Source organism: Corvus cornix, chromosome 3, assembly GCF_000738735.6.
Source record: "Corvus cornix cornix isolate S_Up_H32 chromosome 3, ASM73873v5, whole genome shotgun sequence".
In the NCBI taxonomy this organism is placed as follows: Eukaryota; Metazoa; Chordata; class Aves; order Passeriformes; family Corvidae; genus Corvus; species Corvus cornix.
In genome coordinates, this window is record NC_047056.1 from 93,300,134 (window position 1) to 93,321,239 (window position 21,106).

The 21,106-nt window shown below is 33.9% G+C and overlaps 1 protein-coding gene across 1 annotated transcript in view; it reads left to right on the top strand.

Annotated features, from left to right (window-relative positions):
• CSMD1 (CUB and Sushi multiple domains 1) overlaps positions 1 to 21,106 on the top strand; it is a 1,117,781-nt gene that overhangs the window by 1,069,842 nt on the left and 26,833 nt on the right. Inside the window, exons 53-59 of the mRNA XM_039568608.1 lie at positions 8,203 to 8,391; positions 9,973 to 10,146; positions 14,103 to 14,285; positions 16,504 to 16,680; positions 17,656 to 17,835; positions 19,161 to 19,334; positions 20,285 to 20,458. Of these exons, the coding sequence (XP_039424542.1) occupies positions 8,203 to 8,391; positions 9,973 to 10,146; positions 14,103 to 14,285; positions 16,504 to 16,680; positions 17,656 to 17,835; positions 19,161 to 19,334; positions 20,285 to 20,458 (1,251 nt within the window). The remainder of the gene's footprint in view (positions 1 to 8,202; positions 8,392 to 9,972; positions 10,147 to 14,102; positions 14,286 to 16,503; positions 16,681 to 17,655; positions 17,836 to 19,160; positions 19,335 to 20,284; positions 20,459 to 21,106) is intronic.

Below are 21,106 nucleotides of genomic sequence, written 5' to 3' on the forward strand. Positions count from 1 at the left end.
GCTTTTTAAATGTGAGGGTGGTAAAACACCTAAATAAATTTCCCAGAGACATTGTGGAGTTTCCATTCCTATTCAAAACCTAACTGGACAAAGCCCTGGGCAAACTCTTTAGTTGTCAATTCCAAGTTCAAGTATTTTTGTAGAGTTTATGACTAAAGGCTATATAAATACACCGACAATAATATTCCTATGCAAAATTTGGTCTCAGTGAATTGATTAGAACTTACCTAAACAGGCAATAGCACTTCTTCTGGCATAAGCCTTTACTTCTAAAATTGCCTTTTATCTAATGGGTGGAAAACATTTGTTTTAAAGTTCATTGTTAGCAATGAATTATGAATTTGTTTACAAAGAAAGTAAATCTTCCAGCTCTTTAAATAAATATGCTGCTGGGAAAGGATTGATGTTCCTGGCAAACCTGTATCATTTAATTCAACAGAGATTTTACATATGACCTTTCTTTCAAACCTCGGTTGAGTTCACCTGAGTCAATAATGAACTTGGCTTCATTTGGCTGAGACTGTACATGAAGTACTACAAATTAAAGATTGCTGCTTGAAGCTATTGCAGAAGTTTATTTTATTTTGTTTTATTTTATTTTATTTTTTTTATTTATTTATTTATTTATTTTGTTTTGTTTTGTTTTATTTTATGTTGAAACTGAGCTGTTATGTATGCATAGGAAACCTTGATATTTTCGGAAAATAAAGCTGGAGCAGTTCTTAGGCACCCTTTTCCAATGATACATTGCTTCTGTCTGTTGTGTCAATAGCAGGTTAACTAAGTAATCAGTGACAGAATATTTAGCAAGGCAATTATATGGGGTTTTTTGGCTAAGAAAAAAGTAATGCACAAAACCAGATTTTGTCATATCTGCTACTTGAGAGCCATATGACAAAAACTTGTATGAGACAAAGGCTTTTTAATATTTTTGTATATCGTAAATGCACTGAAGGCACTGAATTACTTTGCAATGATATTTCCCCCTAATCCAAAATGCTTTTATCTGTTCTGGTTGACTGTTTTGGCTCAGCAAGTAAAACCTTTATTCTCTTAAAATGTACATTTATTTTTTTAGCATTTGATTTGGACCTGTGTTCTGAGGTAACATAATTCTTAAAATACCCATGCCTTGGAAAAACTATGTTCCCACTGTTTCTGTTACAAGTGGAAAAAATGGCATGTTATGATGTTTAGGTACTTTGTGAGATAGAACCCCCAAATTTATTTAATTATTTAAACAGCGGTATCTGTTTAAAATTTTATATTTAATCCTTTCAATAGATTTAGTATTTTTTAAAGATTGGCAATAAACTCTTCTGGAATGTGAAGGTCAGTGAAGTATAATTTAAAGTTCATAATTTGTAATTCTCCAAATGAATTCTATCTTTACCTTTATTTATTTGATAAAGAACAGGTCAAGTAGTTTACTTGCCTTTAAACTGGAATCAAATGGCATCAGAAAATTTACAATACCCAGATCTCTATTCTGTTCTGCAAACCTGCCTGAGTAGAGCTTGGTGCAACCTGAATGTGCTACCCCAGAACTAGTTATGAAAATATTAAATCCTAAGCCAAGTAAGTTCACTGTGGATTTTTTTCCATTAGCAGTTTGATACCACTTTCTATTTATTCTTTGGAAGCACAGAAAGCCAATCTCCATGCTGTCTACTTTTCATAATAACTCTTAACCACCAAAATGGGAACCAAATCAGATGGTCTCATCAGGGCTCTGCACTCCTGATTGTGCTGCAGGTCATTTTGCCATACATTATACTTGAAGTAAGAACCGCTGTATTAAACACCACACTTTCTGCCCGTATTAAGGCAGACTCATATTCATGATCTGTATCAGGAAAGGTGGATATCTTTTGCTACTGTTTCCTTCAGAATTCTTTTTATCTTTTTATAAATGAGATTTAAAAGCTTTTCTCCTCTTAGAAGTGTGTTTCTTAAGACCAGAAATATTTTGAGGGGAAGGTCCATTTGGCGAAGTTGTAAACATTTGAGTTAGCTCACATTCTCTAGTCTGTATCAGTAAGTCCAGGTTATTTGTTAGTAATAAGGAATTCAGGTGGTCTGTTTATTTATACTGGATTTGTACTGAATTTCTAACTTGAAAGGTTTATCTTTATTTCATTACTCATAGATTCTTGAAAAGTTTAATTAGACTTTTATGTCTTATCGAGAATCCAGTATCTACAAAGAATCGCTAATTTTATCGTGTTCTCTTTAGTGGCTATGTCATTTGAACCAGTAGTAATACGTTCCACTCTTCCACTGACAAGAAAAATAACAATTCTGATGGCAGCTGATAGAAAGGTGTGAGAGATGGAGACTGACGACCAATTCTTCTCATCCAAAGATAAAGCAGCTCTGAATTCAAGCTGTTTTCCATCTATGGTGGAGTCAAAGATTCATATTAGCTGAGAAATGCATTTTATTCACTTTTGTTTTTTCCAGAGTCGGAGCCCTTTGTTGTGACTTTTTTATACTTAAATGTCAGATAAACCTAATCTGTTCACGTTGATAGCATGTTGATATTCTTCAGAAGGATAACTTGTACTTGACTAAGTTTCCTAAATAAAGAGTTGAGGTGCCATGGGAGATGCCATATGGTGTCTGAGATATTCCCCTGATCTGGCAGAGATGCCCCTCTCTGGAGTGAAACCAGCCAGGAAATCAGGCAAAGACATTTCAGAAGGTAGTAGAAACCTCTTTCGAGGCAACTGAAGAGTTCCTCATCCAGGTGAAAAACAAAGTTCTGATTAAAATGAAGAAAATAAGTCATGACCCCAGAGTTTGTGCTATTCTGACAAAAGCTGTTCTGTTAACACTACTTGTACATAGATGCCCAAAAATGAATTTGCTTGCAGACAACACATGTAGAGGAAAGCAACAGGTAAGTACTTTATCTTTCTTTTGCTATAGTAATTCCTGGAAAAATCTGAGAAGTTTTCATTCTTGTTTATTGTTGACTTTGCATTGATCTTTACTAAAACTCCATTTGCTGGAAATTTTGTCATAATGCTTTCACAAGCAGTGCTTGCTTTCTTTTTATAGCCAGCATTTTTAAAAACTTGTCATAAAATCAGAGTGAATTCTCTACTCTTCATTCACTCTAGAGTGTCATTCCCTAAACATGTTCTAGACATCAACATTAATGCAATACTTTTCAAATAAAAAAAAGTTTAAAAATACTGTTGATCAGATATGAAAGTTTATAAAAGAAGCTTAAGATTGTTTCTGTCAAGAAAAAACAGAGAGAGTGAGAACAAGAAATGAAATACTGTGAATTACGTACTTTTTGATGCTCATTCAACTTTTTAACAGAAAGCTGCCCTAGAAGACTCTGACATGATCTTTTAACTTCTTTGTGCTCAAGGGTTTGAATCTACTCAGTGTGAGGTTCCGAAGTTATCAGGGCAGACTTGGAGCATTCTCCAGCTTTTCTCAGAAGACTAAACCAAGACTGACAGAATTGATTTCCCATGTAACCCTTGACAGGTGTCATTGAGAGAAAGCAATCTCTGTCTACTCTCACTGTAACTTACAATTGAGTCCCCAGGGTGAAAGGCAATCGGGGAAAATGCTGCCTTAGTTCTGTATGCCAGCCAACTCAAATTCTTTTCTAAAGTACTCATTACTGCTGCCCTTCTTAGCAACAGCACACTTGTGTATATATTCAAAAAACAATAGCTGATCTTAAGTGTCACTGCAGGCATAATTGTTACTTTTTTACTTGAGGGATGGTATTCTCTTGCATAATCATTTGATAAGACTTCATGCATGCTGCAAGAATTTTGTTCACAGAGCACATGCTTAAATTATGCATTTGGTGACTGTTTTGTATTTCATTCATCACTGAGCTGTCTAAACAGATACTGCTGGTACTGGAGTGAGAACTCTGTATCACGCAGACAAATTGATACTTCGGGACTGCAATGTATTCCTAGAACATTCCGTATTTCTGGTCTGCATGGAGAATTAAGTTTTTCTGTTCTCCCTATTGACTTGCAAAGATGGTTCAGTTAGAATTGCTTTTGGATAGCTTTGGGACAGCATATTCTCAAGAAACAAAGTTCATTTTAATTTCTAATACTGACTTTCCATAAGCTAACTTGGCACACTTACCCGTTAAACCAAAGATTTAATTTTAAGCAATTATATTTGATTTTGGTTTATGTTAATAATCTCAACTTCACTAAAAAAAGTGACAGCTCTTGTGAATGCTTGTTAAAAATTAAACCTAGGGAAAGACTTGAGTAATCCATAGGATGAGAACAATACTTGAAAATAATTGTGTTCATGAATGTACAAAACCTTCAATAAATGCAAGAATTTTGCAGCATGCATCAGATTTTTCTTCTGTTTCAATATAATATTCTGAGATTAAAATTGAAATAATTTGAACTATTACTTTCAATGCTTGGTTTCAACTAATCTTGTGCATATTTGAGTTCAATAGCAATGATTTTATCTAAATTGCAGTGAAAAATAAACAGCCTTTGGTTTTTCTTTTGAAAAAATTCTGAAATCATGTTTCACTGTTTATTTTACTGTTTTTTCCTTCACACAGTTTTTATCTGTGCAGTATTTCACTATTTATCACTTTGATCTAGAAATACAATAAGCATTCAATATTATAGTTAAAAAATAGTACTTTCTGATATTCTGGAGTTCCCACAACTCCCAAATGAGATTTCTATGTGACTGATAGTCTATGAAGCCCTGATAAATTGTCCACATTTTTGCTCTGGAAGGCACTTTCTTTTAAAAGTTTCTGCCTGTAGATCTCTACTGTCCTTCCCATTCCATCAAAGAGAATGCCAGAGCATCGGCAACTTCATTCTCAGACAAAATAACAATAACAGCAACAAAACCCAAACCAGATAAACAAACAAAAATCCCCCAAAAAACAAACCTAAAAACCTTAAAACCACCAAACAAAACCACACAAAAATCCCAGCAGAAAATAAACTAAAAATATAGATTGCATGGACGAGATTCTTTTGACATCATAAGATGCTTAATCTGACAAACAATATGAATCTTGTCCTATAGCTTGGGAAAAATCCAGTAGTATGTGTCCTCATGCAAATTTCCACTAGTTTTGTGTATTCATTAATGAAATTTTACTGTAAAAGTGTATGTCCTGTTTAAGCTGTGTATGGCCAGTTTAGAATGGAAAAGTATTATTTTGCTGTAGTTACTTTTTTTGATATGAAGTTTCATTGCAAAATGGTGTACTGATTAGAACATGGATATAGGTCCCAAGAAGACCTGAGCTCTATTCTGCACCAGTACAAACATTCCATACAGCCCTGGACATTCGTTTTTCATATGATGGATCACAATAGTGATATTGTGTAATTGTGAAGTTGGGAATCAAATTACCATAAAAAATAGTTTTAGCTAAATAGAAAGATTTTGAAATATTCACTTCTGTGTTTGAAGTTAAATTAATCTATATTTTTAAACTAAACAGGGCCTGGCATGGAAGCTGAATTGCCTCTACTTATTTAGATGGCTTCTTATTTGAACCAAGTGGCACATTCACAGGAATTGTTTGGAGCATGGCTCCAGGGTTAGTATGGACAGCAGGATCATTCTTCATGAGCAGTTCAGAGAAATTCACCCTGTTCTGGAGGGTAGCAGAGCACAGTGGCATTGACTGGGCCACCATCTACTGGCCTCATGCCAAAGAACAAGTGCTGGCTTTCTTCACACTGATACAGATGTGTATTCAAATATTTAGGAATGTATAAATATATATAAATATATATATATATATAAAAATATATATATATATATGTGGAAAATTTGAGTTTAAGGATGTGTTTGTACAAGGCAACTTATAACTATGCAGAGGATGCAGGCCAGTTCCAAAAGCAGAGTCTTTACAGCAGCATCTACCCAGCACTGCAGCATGTCTAATTGCCTAAGAAACAGGGTTAATTAGGATGCAGCATGTGTTGCTTCTGGGAACTGTGCTAGTTTCTCTAAGAAAGAATTGCACTGTGACTACAGGCATATGAGCTCATTCAGACCTAGCTTAATGCTCTGGTAAGGCTTCCTGTCAGTGGACTGTACATTTTACAGACTTTCACATGCGTCCCTCTTCTACAATGATAGTTATATTGCCAGTGAAAGAATTAGACTTAGCTGACAAAGATTAGTAACCATGGAAAAAAACCAGTAACAAAGTATGTGTCATGTAAAAAGAATAAAGCGTTTTCTCCTGATAATATTCTTAAATGGAGATTCCCAGAAGAAAGAATTTTCAGAGTTCTACAAAGCAAGTACAAAGACATAGACTTCCACATGCAAATTTTTCACATCTTTCAAACAGCAGTGAGATATTAAGACTTTATATTTTTCCCTGTCTTTTGGGACAGAAAAAAAGTCAAGAGCTAAAGAGGTATTTCTGTCAATGAAATCTTATTTAAACACATATTTATTTAACCTGAACATATCCAATTTATGTATAAAATTTTACAGTTGTAACGCTGTGTTGGTAGTATGAAATATAAGCTAAACTATTATAATGTAAGTGAAATGTAATTTCTGTGGTGAATTATTTCATAGGATTTGCCATAAAATAAATAGGAATAGGAGACTCTAAAGTTTTACTACTGCTCAGGAACAAAAGAAAAAAAAAGGGGTCTCTCTCATTGAACATAATCATTGTACATAATGCCTTTTTAATGCTTTGTGTGCATCACTGTAATACCTAATTTTTAAAAATATATGTGACTTTTCTGTGTAATTGTATTATCGGTGTTTTTAATAACAATTGGTAGATGAAAAATGGGTTTCTTTTTTCCAAAAGAGTTCTTTTCCCCAAATATTACTTCTAAAATAATTTTTGTGAAGGAAGACTTTGGATTCATATGGGGAATTCTTTAGACATAAGTGTATGTTTGGCTAGAATTGTGAAGTTGAAATTATGAACATTTAACACTTTTAAGATCATGGCTTTAAAAGATAAAGAGAAATAAATTATAACTGGATTTTGCTCCAGATTAAATTTTATTATGTTAATGTTTTTCTAAAATCCTGATACTTTTTAGCTGATTGAATTAAATGTCCCTTCAATGAATGAACATTTGCAAAAGCTGTCTTTTTCTAGTGTATTATCTAATCAGCAAATTTAAATTCCATGTATGATAAAACTTAAACTTTTGAAAAAAAGTTATTCAGGAGTAAAAACTAGTCCGTTAGGAACTATGTGTGTCCTACCTCTAAAATTATAATCTTATCTATATTCTTCTCCACTGATTTCTTTTTCATGAAAATCAATTTGAACTAGATTATATACTTGAAAGGTAAATTCCTGTGGTTCTTCGATGAGCTTTAATTTATTATACCAATAATATTTTAAGTCTTTTTTTTTTTTTTAGTTTATTTATACTGTTATCTTCAGAGTAAAGACAGGGGAGAGAAGGAGTAGGTATTTATAATTTTTCATCTAGTTTCCAGATTAACAGACAGCAAAATTGGGTGTTTGCAAAAGTCCCCTCCAACCCAAACTGTTAAATGATTCTGTGATCCTACGTTCATTGCAGAGTATAAAATGAAGGAGTGGGATGGGTAAGTATACTTTATATAAAAACTAAACAGTCATGACAAAGCCCATAATTTTTTATGTTTTTAATGGCTACCTGAAAAAATTACATCATGCTTTTCGGTGCTCACCCCCACTCCTGCTCCTCTATCAAATATTTGATTTTTCACCATCTTCCTTCTCCTGTTCTACACATTAATAGAAGAAAATGTTCTTGTTAATATTTGAAGCAATTTTTCTCATTAGAGGAAATTAGAAAAAAAAAAATCAGTGTTATTTAAAGTATATATATTCCTTCACAAAAAATTACATAGAAGACCAAACTAAGCCTACCAAGGGAACCATAAAAAATTCCTCCAATTTCTCTTTTATCTTTGAACCAGTTGTATACTTGATATTACGTATCTTGTGCAAGACTAATACAAGAACTGGAGTAAAAATGTAGTATTAATTTCAAAGCAAGAAGATCTAGAGTCCTACTTAGGAGTCAATATTTCTGATATTTAAGTCGTATAAAACCCACAAAGGAACCACATATGAACCACAGTCAAAGCTGCTGGTGAAGTAATGAAAATCATTGCTACACTTATGATATTGCTGTTCTGCATTGGTGATGAATACTGTTTGTCTTGCAGTGGTGAACTGTTCTGATCCTGGCTTTGTGGAGAATGCAATTCGTCACGGACAGCAGAATTATCCTGAAAGTTTCAAGTACGGAACAAGTGTGGCATACCATTGCAAGAAGGGCTTTTATCTCCTGGGCTCATCTGCACTGACCTGTAAAGCTAATGGATTATGGGATAGATCATTACCAAAGTGTTTGTGTAGGTATCCATTTAGTTGGATTAGCATTAAAGAGTGGTGCATGGTTTTAAATCATGATAGAAAAAAAAAACCAATGTAGCCATCTATTAAGGAAAAAAAGTGGACTTTAAGATCAATATATTGCAAACTGTACATCTCAGTAAGAAAACATTAAGATAAGATATCATGCAACTTTCCATTATTAAAAATGTGTTTCCAGGGAACTGTGGAACTATTATTTCAAATGCCAGAAAGTTAATGTGAATTTCCCCCTATTGGTAAATTGTTAAGGTATCTGGAAACAGCTAGGGAAATCTAAAATTATTATTTATGTGTTATAATTTAGAATGATAGTCTAAACCCATTAATGCCTATATCAGATAGTTACATTTTTCACAGACTCATAGTGTATATGTGAGGAGAAGAAATCTGTGAAATGTTGTGTAGAAAAATTTTGCTCAAGAGGGTCTTTTCATAACATCACTTCATACTTCCTCCATCACTTTTTCCTCAGAGAGGGAGGAAATCTGGCGTTTCCTATAATCAGTAAGCTTCATATCGTTAAAAAAACCAGCTTGCCTGAGTTTAATTTTCATTGAGATATTTTTCTTCTCTGATCACCATTAATTTTCTGACCTGATTTCTGATTTTCAACCCAATTATAGGAAATATTAGATGAAACTAAAGTATATTTTAATTTGAAACACATCAGATGATTTTAAAGTTTTTGCTTTACAGAATTGTGATTTTTTACTAAAATTATTTATTTCATGGATTTACACTTATATACCAGAGCAATTAATGTCACTAGGTTGGTGAATTTATTTCTTTATTACTACTATGTACCTAATCTTCACATGACCCAAGCAGTTTCGTTTTGTTTTTTCGCAATTATGCTTTAAATATCTGTCAGTAGGAGTATAAACTGAAAAAGTGGTTTTATTTGCATTTCAGTAGTAAAAGAATTAGGCAAAATACACCATTTTAAATACAAAATGGCTGCATAATTTTTCAGTTTGGCAAGAATATTTTACTGGTGCAAGCATGTGCCTTACTTTTTGTATCTTGGAAAAATAAGTGTGATTTAAAATCATAAGAATTATCAGTAATCCATTTTCCTCTTGCTCACTCTAGTTCATCACATTGCTATAATAACGTTACAGAATAAATATTGTATTTCACTGTACTTCTTTAACTGTACCTAGTTGTAGATACAATAAAGCTACTTATATTATTGTATCTGCAATATACAAGCACATTGCAACATTAGCCTTATTTGGTGTCTTCCTTCCTATTCCTAACCAAAATAATATGTACTATTTGTAGGGAAGGATCATAAACAGAAATGAATGAGGAAAGAAAGCTCTATATTTTTAGAGAAAGGCTAACCTGGATAGGTTAGTTTTATATGTAGTTTTGTGTTTAATCTTACAAATGACCGATAAATCATCTCTAGCAACAACATAACTGAATCTATGTAATAGTTGAAATCCAGAAAGAGGTGTATTATTTGTGGAACCAGCCTTGTATTTAAAGGCTACAACAGATTTTTTTCTGTGCCATGAAAACATCTCATAATGTTGTGCTGTTTCCTTTGTTAGCCATTTCTTGTGGACATCCTGGGGTACCTGCAAATGCAGTTCTTTCAGGAGACAAATTTACATATGGCTCCATAATTCACTATTCTTGCACAGCGGGTCGAAGGCTCGTAGGAAATTCTACGAGGGAGTGCCAAGAAGATAGTCACTGGAGTGGGACTCTCCCTCACTGTTCAGGTACTCGTACCAACCATTATCTGAATGTCACCTTGTCACATGGGTAAGGCTAGTCTCACACATTTTTTTAGCCAAATATTTGTTTTGTTTCTTTTCTAGTTATATTTTAATTTCACCAATAGCCACTCAGCTGTATCACACCCATTTATTGAAACATTCTCATAATTATCTCATTCTCTTTGTCATTACTTTGCAACTTCACTCCTTAGCCAGGTGCTGTAGTTGTATACTGCAGTGTGTAGAAGATGCAGAAAAACAGTGCTTCAAACCTAGTCAAGTTCTGCCTAAAAAGGATGCATGTGTTACATTATATTTTTATGAACACTGATTTGTGTAAACAAAGGTTGTTACATCAGAAAATTTTGATTAAGAAACTCCACAGCAAAGGTATTAAGGTAAACTTCATACATTTTGCTCCTCTTTTCACTTGCAGAAATATACTTTATTATTGTGACAATGTGCAAACACCGTAACTGTCTGACATGTTCTTGGTGCTGCCAGGAAGTACAGGAACAGGTTTTTTTTCCCCTAGACTATGCAAATCTAGAAGAAGCCATAAAACATCAGACAGTTTTGTTGAAGTGTTCAGGCAAGGATTGGCTACTATGGACACCCACAGCATATTAATAGGTTTTGTAAGGGAAACAGGTCTACACACTTTGGTATATAAAAAAACAAATACATGAATGGTTTCAGAAGAAAATTTTCTAGTGAGAAAATTGTTCATAATTACCCATTATACAATCTTATAACTTCCCTTGAACTATTGGATGTGTCCACTGTTGGTCTGATGTGATTCAATGTCGTTCAATTCAGATTTGACCTAATTTAAATAGGTGTAAGGTACTTTGAATTATTTTCAGTACTTTGAAAAGTTTTGAATAAGTCTTCATTGAAAATGATCCATTTGTGAGCTGATTCTGCAAGGATGCTGAGCAGAGTTTGAAATACTGAGAAAAGGAACTGAATTTAAATCACTACTGTTTCTTTTCTATTCTCTGCTGCTCAAGGAGGAAATAGAGTCTTCTCACACTGATAGATCTCACTGCCATTGTGGTCTCTATGCCTAGACCTGAAAGGCATCACTGCAGAAGAAGAAATCTTCTCTTGCTTATCTCAAGCTCACATTTATGTCACTTTTGCCCTTTTATGCAGACTAATATGTCAGATCTGAAACTGCACCAAGACCTGAAGAGTCAGATCACAATCTAGTGCTATTAGCTAACATTTCTCACCACAAGGAAAAATCTCGAGTTGGTGGAGGGGAATTTTAATTGCTTATTATTGAGACTCTTCAGATATTAGTTATGAATATGATAGTATTTTTATAGACTCATAGATTTTGAAAACATTAAAGAGCATTATACTTATGTCGTATGGTGGGGAAAATATGTCTAGTGTAACTAAAATATTGTTACTGATGCAGAGTTTAATTTTCTAACTTTGAACACAGTGGGTCACCATCTTGAGAGCAAGATGATTCCCTGGGAAAATGAAAATCTATCTCTGTTAGCTCTATACAAAAAAATGCAAAGAAAAATATCCTTCCAAAAAAACCAAAGAAAACCCTAAAAAGGTATTTCATGTTCCTAAGGTATTTAGAATTGTAAAAAGAAGTACACTTTCCATGTTAGATAGTCAGGAGATTAATCCATCAAAATCCAATATGAATAATTCGTTGTCATATTGTCAATGAAAGAATGATTGTGCCCAGGATGACTGAGAACTCTAATTAGTTTTATACTTCAGGGATATGAAAAACAGTCCAAATATAATCTTTAAAACCTGTAGTCTCTTTCTGAATGGGATTTATTACTTTATTATATATTAATATATGTTTGAATGCCTGATGGTTCTGTGATGGTATAAATACGATCACAGGATTTGCTGTCACCTGGGAACTGTTGCAATGATGGACATTTGTATCTTAGGAATTAATCAATAGGTGACATTTTTGTTTAAAATTACTCACTCATTTTTCAATAATGGATATAGAGTCTTCTACATTGATAAATAAGAGAAAGTCTAGACCTTCATAATACTGTAACTGACTTTGTCTATACCCTTTGACTATAAAATTTCATGGTCCCAGTTCAAATTTTCTCCAAGTCAAAACTAGGTATGTCTAAGAAAAAAAAAATCCAGTCATTCATCTGGAATAATTCCCTCAGCAAAGCCCCAAAGCAACTGAGACATCATCAAATTTTCTGAATCCTAGATCATTCTGCCCTGAAAAATTCCTTTGCATTCACAAGCCAAAGTACATGTGATATATCTGTTTCATGCTGTAAACATGCCACAGTGGGAGCCTGAAACACAGTCCTCATTTTATTTCACACATTTTAAGCAGACAGAAATGTCTGTGAAATAGTAATGTCTCAGAATAAGTGGAAGCAGATAGCATCCAGAGGCCACATCTAGACTTTGGTTTTAGCAGTGCCAGGGCATAGGTCATGGATGACACTGCTTGATCCCTGAGACCATTATATGCTTAGAATTCTCCCCAGAATAATTTTTACCCATCACACCTGGCAGTCCATCAAACAATGCACAAATACTTTACAAATGTGTGTGTGCTGTAGATCATTCTCAACAGTCAGTTTGGAGGCAGCCACCATGATTTGGAGAGTGAGTTTTACCATACACAGGTAGACAGAGTATACCAGCTGACTTAAGACACTCACATTGTTTACAAGCATGTATTTACACCAGGAAATCTAGGGCCAAATGCTGTAGGGCAGGCTGACAAGAACAATCTATTCTAGAAGAACCTAGTACTAAATGAACACAATCAAAGCCTGGAAGTTAGCCTTGAATTCAGGAACTCTCTTGACCTCCTTTTATGTGAAATCATGATTGCATCCACTCACACTTGCTATAATTAAAACCTTATGACACACGTGTAATTATGCTTTCTGACATAAGAAAATTTTAATTTCTAAATGAAGTATTTGAGCTTTCTCAAAAATTTTGTATTGTTTTTTCTTTAAGATGTTGTCCTTTATTTGAGAAGGGTGCCTATGAAGAAAAACCCATGTAAGAATATACAGACTTCAAACTATTAAAGCATTTATACATATTTTGAAAAAAAACCCCAAAATAGAAAAAAACACCCAAAATAGAAAAAAACCAAAAATAAAATCAAGGCCCAAAACCAAAACCCATAGTTTCAATAGAATTTGAGTCTAGACATATAATTCAAAAGTGGAGAGCAAAGGGTAATATTGCTGTGAACTGCAATGTAGACACATAAGTATTTAGCAGATAAACCATTTTATACCAAAATTTATAATAAATTGTTGATAATGAGATCATGCTTCCTTAACCATCTTGTGTAGTATCTCCTGTGACAGCCACTTTATTTGACAAGGCAGTTGACTGATTCATCAGACTTATGGGGACATCTTTGAGAGCTCTGTCTTGCAACTCGTCCTTTCTCTTCTAAATTTGTAACCAGTATTTGCATAGAAATTTAGAGGATAAGATTTTCATTCTTGACAGACACAGAGGGACAGGAGTATTTTCTGTGGATATATGTATTTCAAATGCATTTCCTAAAAGTTTGAATATGGTTCTCCTCACTCTTGCTGTTACTTAATTCTTGTTATAAGAAGTTATCACTACAAGTTAAACAATAAAATACAATGTGTAGAAAATATAATTTATGTCAGAAAGCAACAGATTTGTTGAACTGACAAAAAGTGACAGGGGTGCTTACTGTGTTCTCAATTGTCTTTTAGCTTTTATTTATATCACATTCTGTGTTTAGGCCTGTATTGGCCTGAAATAAGAAGTAGGGTAAAAAGATATGTATTTTCATCTTTGACTTTAGTTTCACACCTTAATACTGAATGAAAGGAATTGATTTTAACAGAAACAATGCAGTGGCACTATTTGCAAGAGAGTATTTGCACATAATGTCCCTGCCAATTACTCTGCTCTGTTGTGTTTTACAGGAAATAATCCTGGTTATTGTGATGATCCAGGAGTACCAGCTCATGGGTCTAGACTGGGGGATGAGTTCAAAACAAAAAGTCTGCTACGTTTCTCATGTGAAATGGGTTATCAGCTGCGAGGGTCTGCAGAGCGAACATGCCTGCTCAATGGTTCCTGGTCAGGTATACAGCCTGTGTGTGAAGGTAAGTATTGATACTGTTGGCATTTTGACATTTGACACACTTACTAATGACTTTTTATTCTTTGATTGAAAAATGTTGTTAGGCAGAAATACGCTTTCATAACATTCTGCAGAAAGGTGATAGAAAAAAATTTGGAAGAAGTTCATGTTTTGCTTGAATACTTAAATCCAAACTGCTAAAGTTTTGAAATATATATTTGTAAGAAGTTTGTGAGAAAAAAAGTTTAGTTAAAAAATATTTAGGCTGAGAATAAATAATAGATACCTGAGTTAAATGTAAGACTAAACAAATGCTTTTGTTGAAGGTATGAAAATTGAGTGATAAATAAATCTGTCATCTGTTTTGTAACAATAAAATACTTTCATCTTCTCTTTATATATAATATCTATGCATCGAAGACTGAATAAATTATAAAATAAATTTGCATAAATTAATATATAAATTAAGTATAAATTAATACATATTTCTCCACAGAAGTTAGACTAATTGCTAATGAGATATTTTTATGCTGTCTCTTTCAGAAGAAATGCAATGGAGAATATTTCTGAAAATCACATTTTAAAATAAGTTAAACATAATAAAATATTTCTGCATTTTTGTGCAGCTAAAATTGGAAAACAGTAATAGAAGAGTTTGAGTTTTATAATGAATTCTCATTTTCCAAGAACATTTGAAAAGTTACTTCATCTAATTCATCAGAGTTGATGGATTCTGTAGTATCTGTTGTCTCCTAAATGATAAAATGGAAGATAGAACAAAATATTTTTGAAAATATTTTTATTTTTTTACCTACACATTTTATCCCGAGAAAAATTGTTCTTTTGTAGTATTATTCAACACAGATTAATCTTCTGTTAGTGCAGATATCATCATAACTGTATAAAAATGGTAGTGGGCACAGGACCAGTATTTGAATCAGTATTTTCAGCAGAAAATTGAAGTTTTGCAATATCTGTTCTACTTCCCTTACATGAAGACATTAAGTACAGTAGGACAGCAGAAGTCAGTGGCAATTATCAATGTTTGAAATGCTGCCTTTTCCCCCCTTTCTTTATAGTGTTTGTTTTGACCTTCTCTTTTCAGAAAAAAAAAATAAATAAAAACAAGAAAAAAGCCTCTTTCTTTCCATTTTTCTATAATCCTTCAATTGTTTCCTATTTAATCTAAGTAAGGATGAGATTAGGAGGAGAATACCTTTTCGTTCCTGCAAGTTTAAGTTCTAACCTGTTGAATTCTTCTCTTCACCATTTGAAAATTTTATGCATAGAAAGTGATCAAAAACTGATTTTAGAAAGTAATTAAGGTATTATTCCAAATATAAATGGTAGACTAATTTTTAATTGGCAAATTGTGTTTGTTTTAATCATAAAATTTAAAACTGTTATATTTTAATTAGAAGATTATAACTGTTATGCTGGGGGACATCCAGCAGGTGCACATGCAGCAGGTCCAAATCTTTCTTCTGCTGGGGGGCTCAGAGCTGGATGCAATACTCTAGGTGGGGGTCTCAAAAGAGCAACGTTGTTAGAAAAGTTTTTAGGAAAATTCAAAACAAAACCCCAAATTCTTTTGATGATCAGTTGTTCCACTGGGGAAAAAAAAAAAACCCCTCACTGCTAAACCTTCCAAAAAACCCCAACATGTAATCAAAGCAATCAAAGTAAGCCACTGTCAAATCTCAGACATACGAAGCTGAAACATAATTATTGCCTTAAAGGATTGATATAGATGCCCAAAAAATATGGAGGCCAATACAGAATGTCTGTTCTTTTCTTGATTCAAAAAATAAATAAACAAGAAGATCATAATTTACTATTTATACATTTTTACAATTGAAAAAGGAGATACCAGAAGACAGGAAGAGAATAGAAAAATGTGCCAAAAGGCAAAACAGAGGTACAGATCTGTCAGAAAGTCCTGAATGAGCTTTATTTGCTCCAGTGACTATATTGGGTGGAGTAGAACAAAAAGGACAAACTATCTGAATCAGCAATTGAGAAAAAAAGGAAATAAAACAAATGCAAGTAATAATATTACAAAGAGAAATAAAATGTTAATTCAAGAATACACCTATTAAATATTTTCTTAGTAAAACTTGCTATAAGTGTTTTAAAAGATGAGCTATTAACCTAGTTGTTCTTTTCCTTTTTTTTCATCCCAGTTTGTCACCTATCATTGAAATACTGATTGTTTTTTTTTTTTAATCTCTTCTTTTCAGCTGTATCTTGTGGGAACCCTGGCACGCCAGCCAATGGTATGATAATATACACTGATGGAATATTATTCTCCAGCTCAGTCATTTATGCCTGCTGGGAAGGTTACAAAACTTCAGGGCTAACTACTAGACATTGTACTGCTAATGGGACATGGACTGGCACTGCTCCAGACTGCACAGGTCAGAAAGAAATTTTCTTCCCCTAAAGCTTTAACATAGTAAGTTATCCAGCCTTCCTACTGACAATGATTGTTTTGATAGATCAAATAACACATTTTTCCACATTCACCTCGCTTGTAATACATGAATATTTTTATATATCTAAAGGTACATGCCCTTAAAATACATGCTAGATGCTTCCAGAGCTGTCTTCTTAAGATGGCTACATAGGTAACTTTATTGTATTTGTCTACTTCAGAAATGTCAACTTGGTTATATAGCTAGTTTTTTAGCATAATGTTATATTTAGGTGTTCCTTTGGAGTTTCCTTTAGCACTTTTTTTCCTTTTTTTTCCTTGTGGCTTATGCTCAGAGGAGGAAGTTCTGATAGTTCAAAATCAAATTTTGTATAATTGTATACATTACTGTGCCAGTTTTTATTGTAAGCCAAATGAGTCAGAACTGATCAATCACCACTCTGCTAAGGACCAAGAATCAAAGAGCAGCAAGACTGGGCTATTCCAACAGGGAAGGTGGGCAGGGACCAGAGGAGTGCTACAAGGCAAGCATTGGCCTCACTGACAAGGCCAGACTCACAATACATCAGTACAGTCACACACACACACAAAAAAGGGAAATAAATATAAAAAAGGGGAAAAAAGGCGGTATTTTATAACTCTGCTTGAATTGCATTGCACCATCAACTTTAGGCTTAATGTGACAAAGATCTCAGTATGACGGAAGAAAAAGTTCTGTCAAAACTACCACCAGCTTAACAGTCTGCAGTAGCTGTAGAGCATGACAGCTGAGGCTACTGTGTTAAAGGAAAACAATATTTGGTCCATGCTATTGAAATGCCTCAGAAAGATAACTTTTCTTGATAGAAACACACCTTTTCTTGTATTTTACACTAGAAAAAAGGACACTAGGTATGCATGGTTCTATGTTTTGTTACGTTTTTATTTTAAAAAATTCCTTTTTTCTTTTCCTCACTAGTGATTAACTGTGGAGATCCAGGTGCATTAGCAAATGGCATTCAGTTTGGAAATGATTTTACATTTAATAAGACAGTCAGCTATCAGTGCAATCCAGGATATCTGATGGAACCTGCAAGTTCATCTACCATGCGTTGTGTAAAAGACAGCACTTGGAACCAGAGTAAACCCATTTGCAAAGGTGAGCTTTTGAATTTACAAATAAACAAATAATGGTTTACAAGTACTGGTTTTGACATGTATGTGATATTCACTAACCAGTGTCTTTATTTATAAAAAAAACTTTCAAAATGTTCTCTGGAGCAATTAATGTTCCAAATGCAACTAAAATATTTAGGTAAGTATTTGTGTAGAATTTGTATTTATTTTGCACAAATGCTGTTGCATAATAGCAGTTAAAATACTGACATTTTTGACTAAAGTAGAACAAAATCACTCTGCAATGAAGACTGTCAGAGTGCTCAGCTTAAAAAATTATGAATGAAGTACCCATATTCCTCTTTGGGCCCATTTCTCTTGCATTAGATGGACAAAATTCTGTAACAGGATTCTGCAAAGCGAGCTTTCTGTCAAAGATTCCCTTGTTGCAGTAGTGTAGCCATCATAAGCAGCCAAAAATATGCTTCACAAATAGCTAATTACAAGTGCTAGCAGGAAGGTCATAGTGGAGATGAGGCTGAAAGACAAATAAGGCAGCCTGGTGAAAATTGTTAACACTACTTCAGCAGCCCATGGAGTACATTTAACAGCCTAGGGCATCTTGTGCTTATAAAGAACCTAGGCTGCCAACTCACCTAGCACCACTTCACTGTGATGTCTAAGTCTAGTCTACTAATTAAATTTTGGCATACGTATTCAACTGACTGCATTTCTGTCATGAAAATTACTGGCTGAGTGATTCTATGGTTGTGCTCTTTGTTAAAAGAAATTATATGGAAATGTAAACTTGGACATTCCAAATTTCATCATTTTGGGCACTCTGGTGGAAAACACCAGAATAATTTCTTAGCCCCTAACTACCAATAAAGTAAATTACTATTGTGTGTGGAAAGCCTTAGAAAATGAGCAGGTGAATGAGTGAAGTCATATTAAATAGTGCTGCAAAATTAGTTTAAAAGAAAATGCAAATATTTAGAAATTTAGAATGATAAAAACTTACTTATTGAAAGAGATAATGTTCACTGAAAACCTTTACCTAACTCAGTAACCTCTTGCCAAAAATAATCAGTAATGACTATGTAGGGAAAAATTCAAAACTATGTAAGCTAGGTACTCTTTGGGCTTCTAGCAACCTAGCACTCTGGGACTTCCTGAACCTGAAGTCTTTATTTTTGTATTTAAATTAGTTTTCTGTCTGTTACAGGCTGCTTTGTCAAAACATGTATGCTTTGTTGGAACAATAGCCTGAAATAACTTTTTTTAGATTCAAATGTATGAGTGTATATTATATTGCATATTCCTAAACCCTATAAATTCTTGAAATTTTACTTTCCTTTTCTGACACAGCTATTACCTGTGGCCCGCCTCCAACAGTACTGTATGGGAAAGTAGAAGGATCTGATTATCACTGGGGTGCTAGTGTGAGTTACAGCTGTGCAGAAGGCTATCAGCTGTCTAACACAGCTATTCTCTCCTGCGAAGGGCGAGGAGTTTGGCGCGGAGACATCCCACAATGTTTGCGTAAGTTTTCAGGGTGCAGTTGTGTTGGGCTTCACCAAAGCTACAATCAGTTGTCTTGGGCTACAGTCACAGAATCACAATTTTTAAAGGACTCAGCTACATCAGGTAATATACGAATTGCTGCAGGATTCTCCCTCCGTGTACCAAAAAGCTTACCTTATGAAATTTGAGTGGCTGTGCCTATTGAAGGTCACGGTCTTCTTCCTTTCCCCAAAAGTCACCTCCATCTCTTGTTATTTAATTGGACCCCTCAGCATTTGCCTTACTGGTAATCCTTTGGATGTTCTGAATTTGACTTCGGTGAGCATGACTGAAATTTTCCCTTACACTTTTCCCTTTCTTTTCTTCCCTATTTCCATTTCCATTAACAGGTGAAAACAAGGATGCTAACCCTTAAGCTCATAGCTCATAGCCTTTCTAAGCAATTTTTTCTCTCTGAAGGCGAGTACATCCCCTCATATCTTGCTTGTATTTGTTTTTCAGCATTTTCTAAGTCTGTCAATTCAACTGTTTGAGTGCTTGAAATCTTGTCAGGACCCTAGTAAACATTTTTGCTTTTATCTAATTAAGGAAAAAAATTCCAGCCTACTCATCTGAGGGTGTCAGATGTGAAAAATTGTTTTATTTTTAAGCATTGCAATATAGCATTGTCTACTTCGGGATTATTTTGTCATCCAAATCTAATCAACATTTAAGTGTCTCAATTAAAAGGTCTGTTTTTCAGGTTAAGTTGTATGCTTACAATAGCTATAACAATGACAAATTAAAATTAATTTTAAATTGCTGTCAAGAATTGAGCAGAGCTACAATCCTACACAGATAAATGAACATAGCATTTACACTCATATTCAGTATGCCTGCCTTGTGCATAAAACAATGTAGAATAGCTCAGATTAAAGCACGTGCAGCTTTTAATACCTTTTTTTTTTCTTTTCATTTTTATGTATCAGCTGTGTTTTGTGGGGATCCTGGTACTCCAGCAGAAGGACGCCTCAATGGAAAAAGTTTCACCTATAGATCTGAAGTTAGCTTTCAGTGCAGACCTCCCTTTATTCTGATAGGCTCTTCAAGAAGATTCTGTCAAGCAGATGGTACTTGGAGTGGAATTCAGCCAACATGCATTGGTAATAACTACCACTAATGCATTTTATACTGAGAATATTCTTGATAAACTATTACACTATCATAAATCTAGCAATTAGCTATCCAAATATAGAAAATGTCTGTGTAATATAAGAGAACGAGTTAAATAAGGTTGTATGTTGAATATAAAAACTTTAGGATAAACACAATCACATATGAAGTAATTTGTAAATTTACATGATTGCTTGTCTGCTAGAAATGCAGAATGTCAATATGTGCAAGTGCACAAATTTGTTCAATCTATTTTTAGAATCTCTTGGATAGGCAGAAGACTGTGGCAGATTAAAGACCAGATTTTGTCACTGGAGAGTTAAAGGCATTTTTCAGAATCAATGCTAAATCAAAGTGTTTTGGACTTTGTGAACATGGTTTGTACATCTCTGATCTTTTGAAATTCTGATGAGCCCCCAAATACTCTCAGTTTCTCATTGACTGTTGTGCAGCTGGTAGGCTTTTAGCATGTTACATCAATCAGCTTGAGAGAAATGCTGGGCACCTTTAACTCCCACTGACATCAGAATTCAATTCCACTTGGTGAGACTTGCTAGGGAAAATGATTTGATTTTTATAATAAAAAAAATCTCTTTGATACTTGTAAACAAAAATATTCAGATGTAGATTGTAGGCCA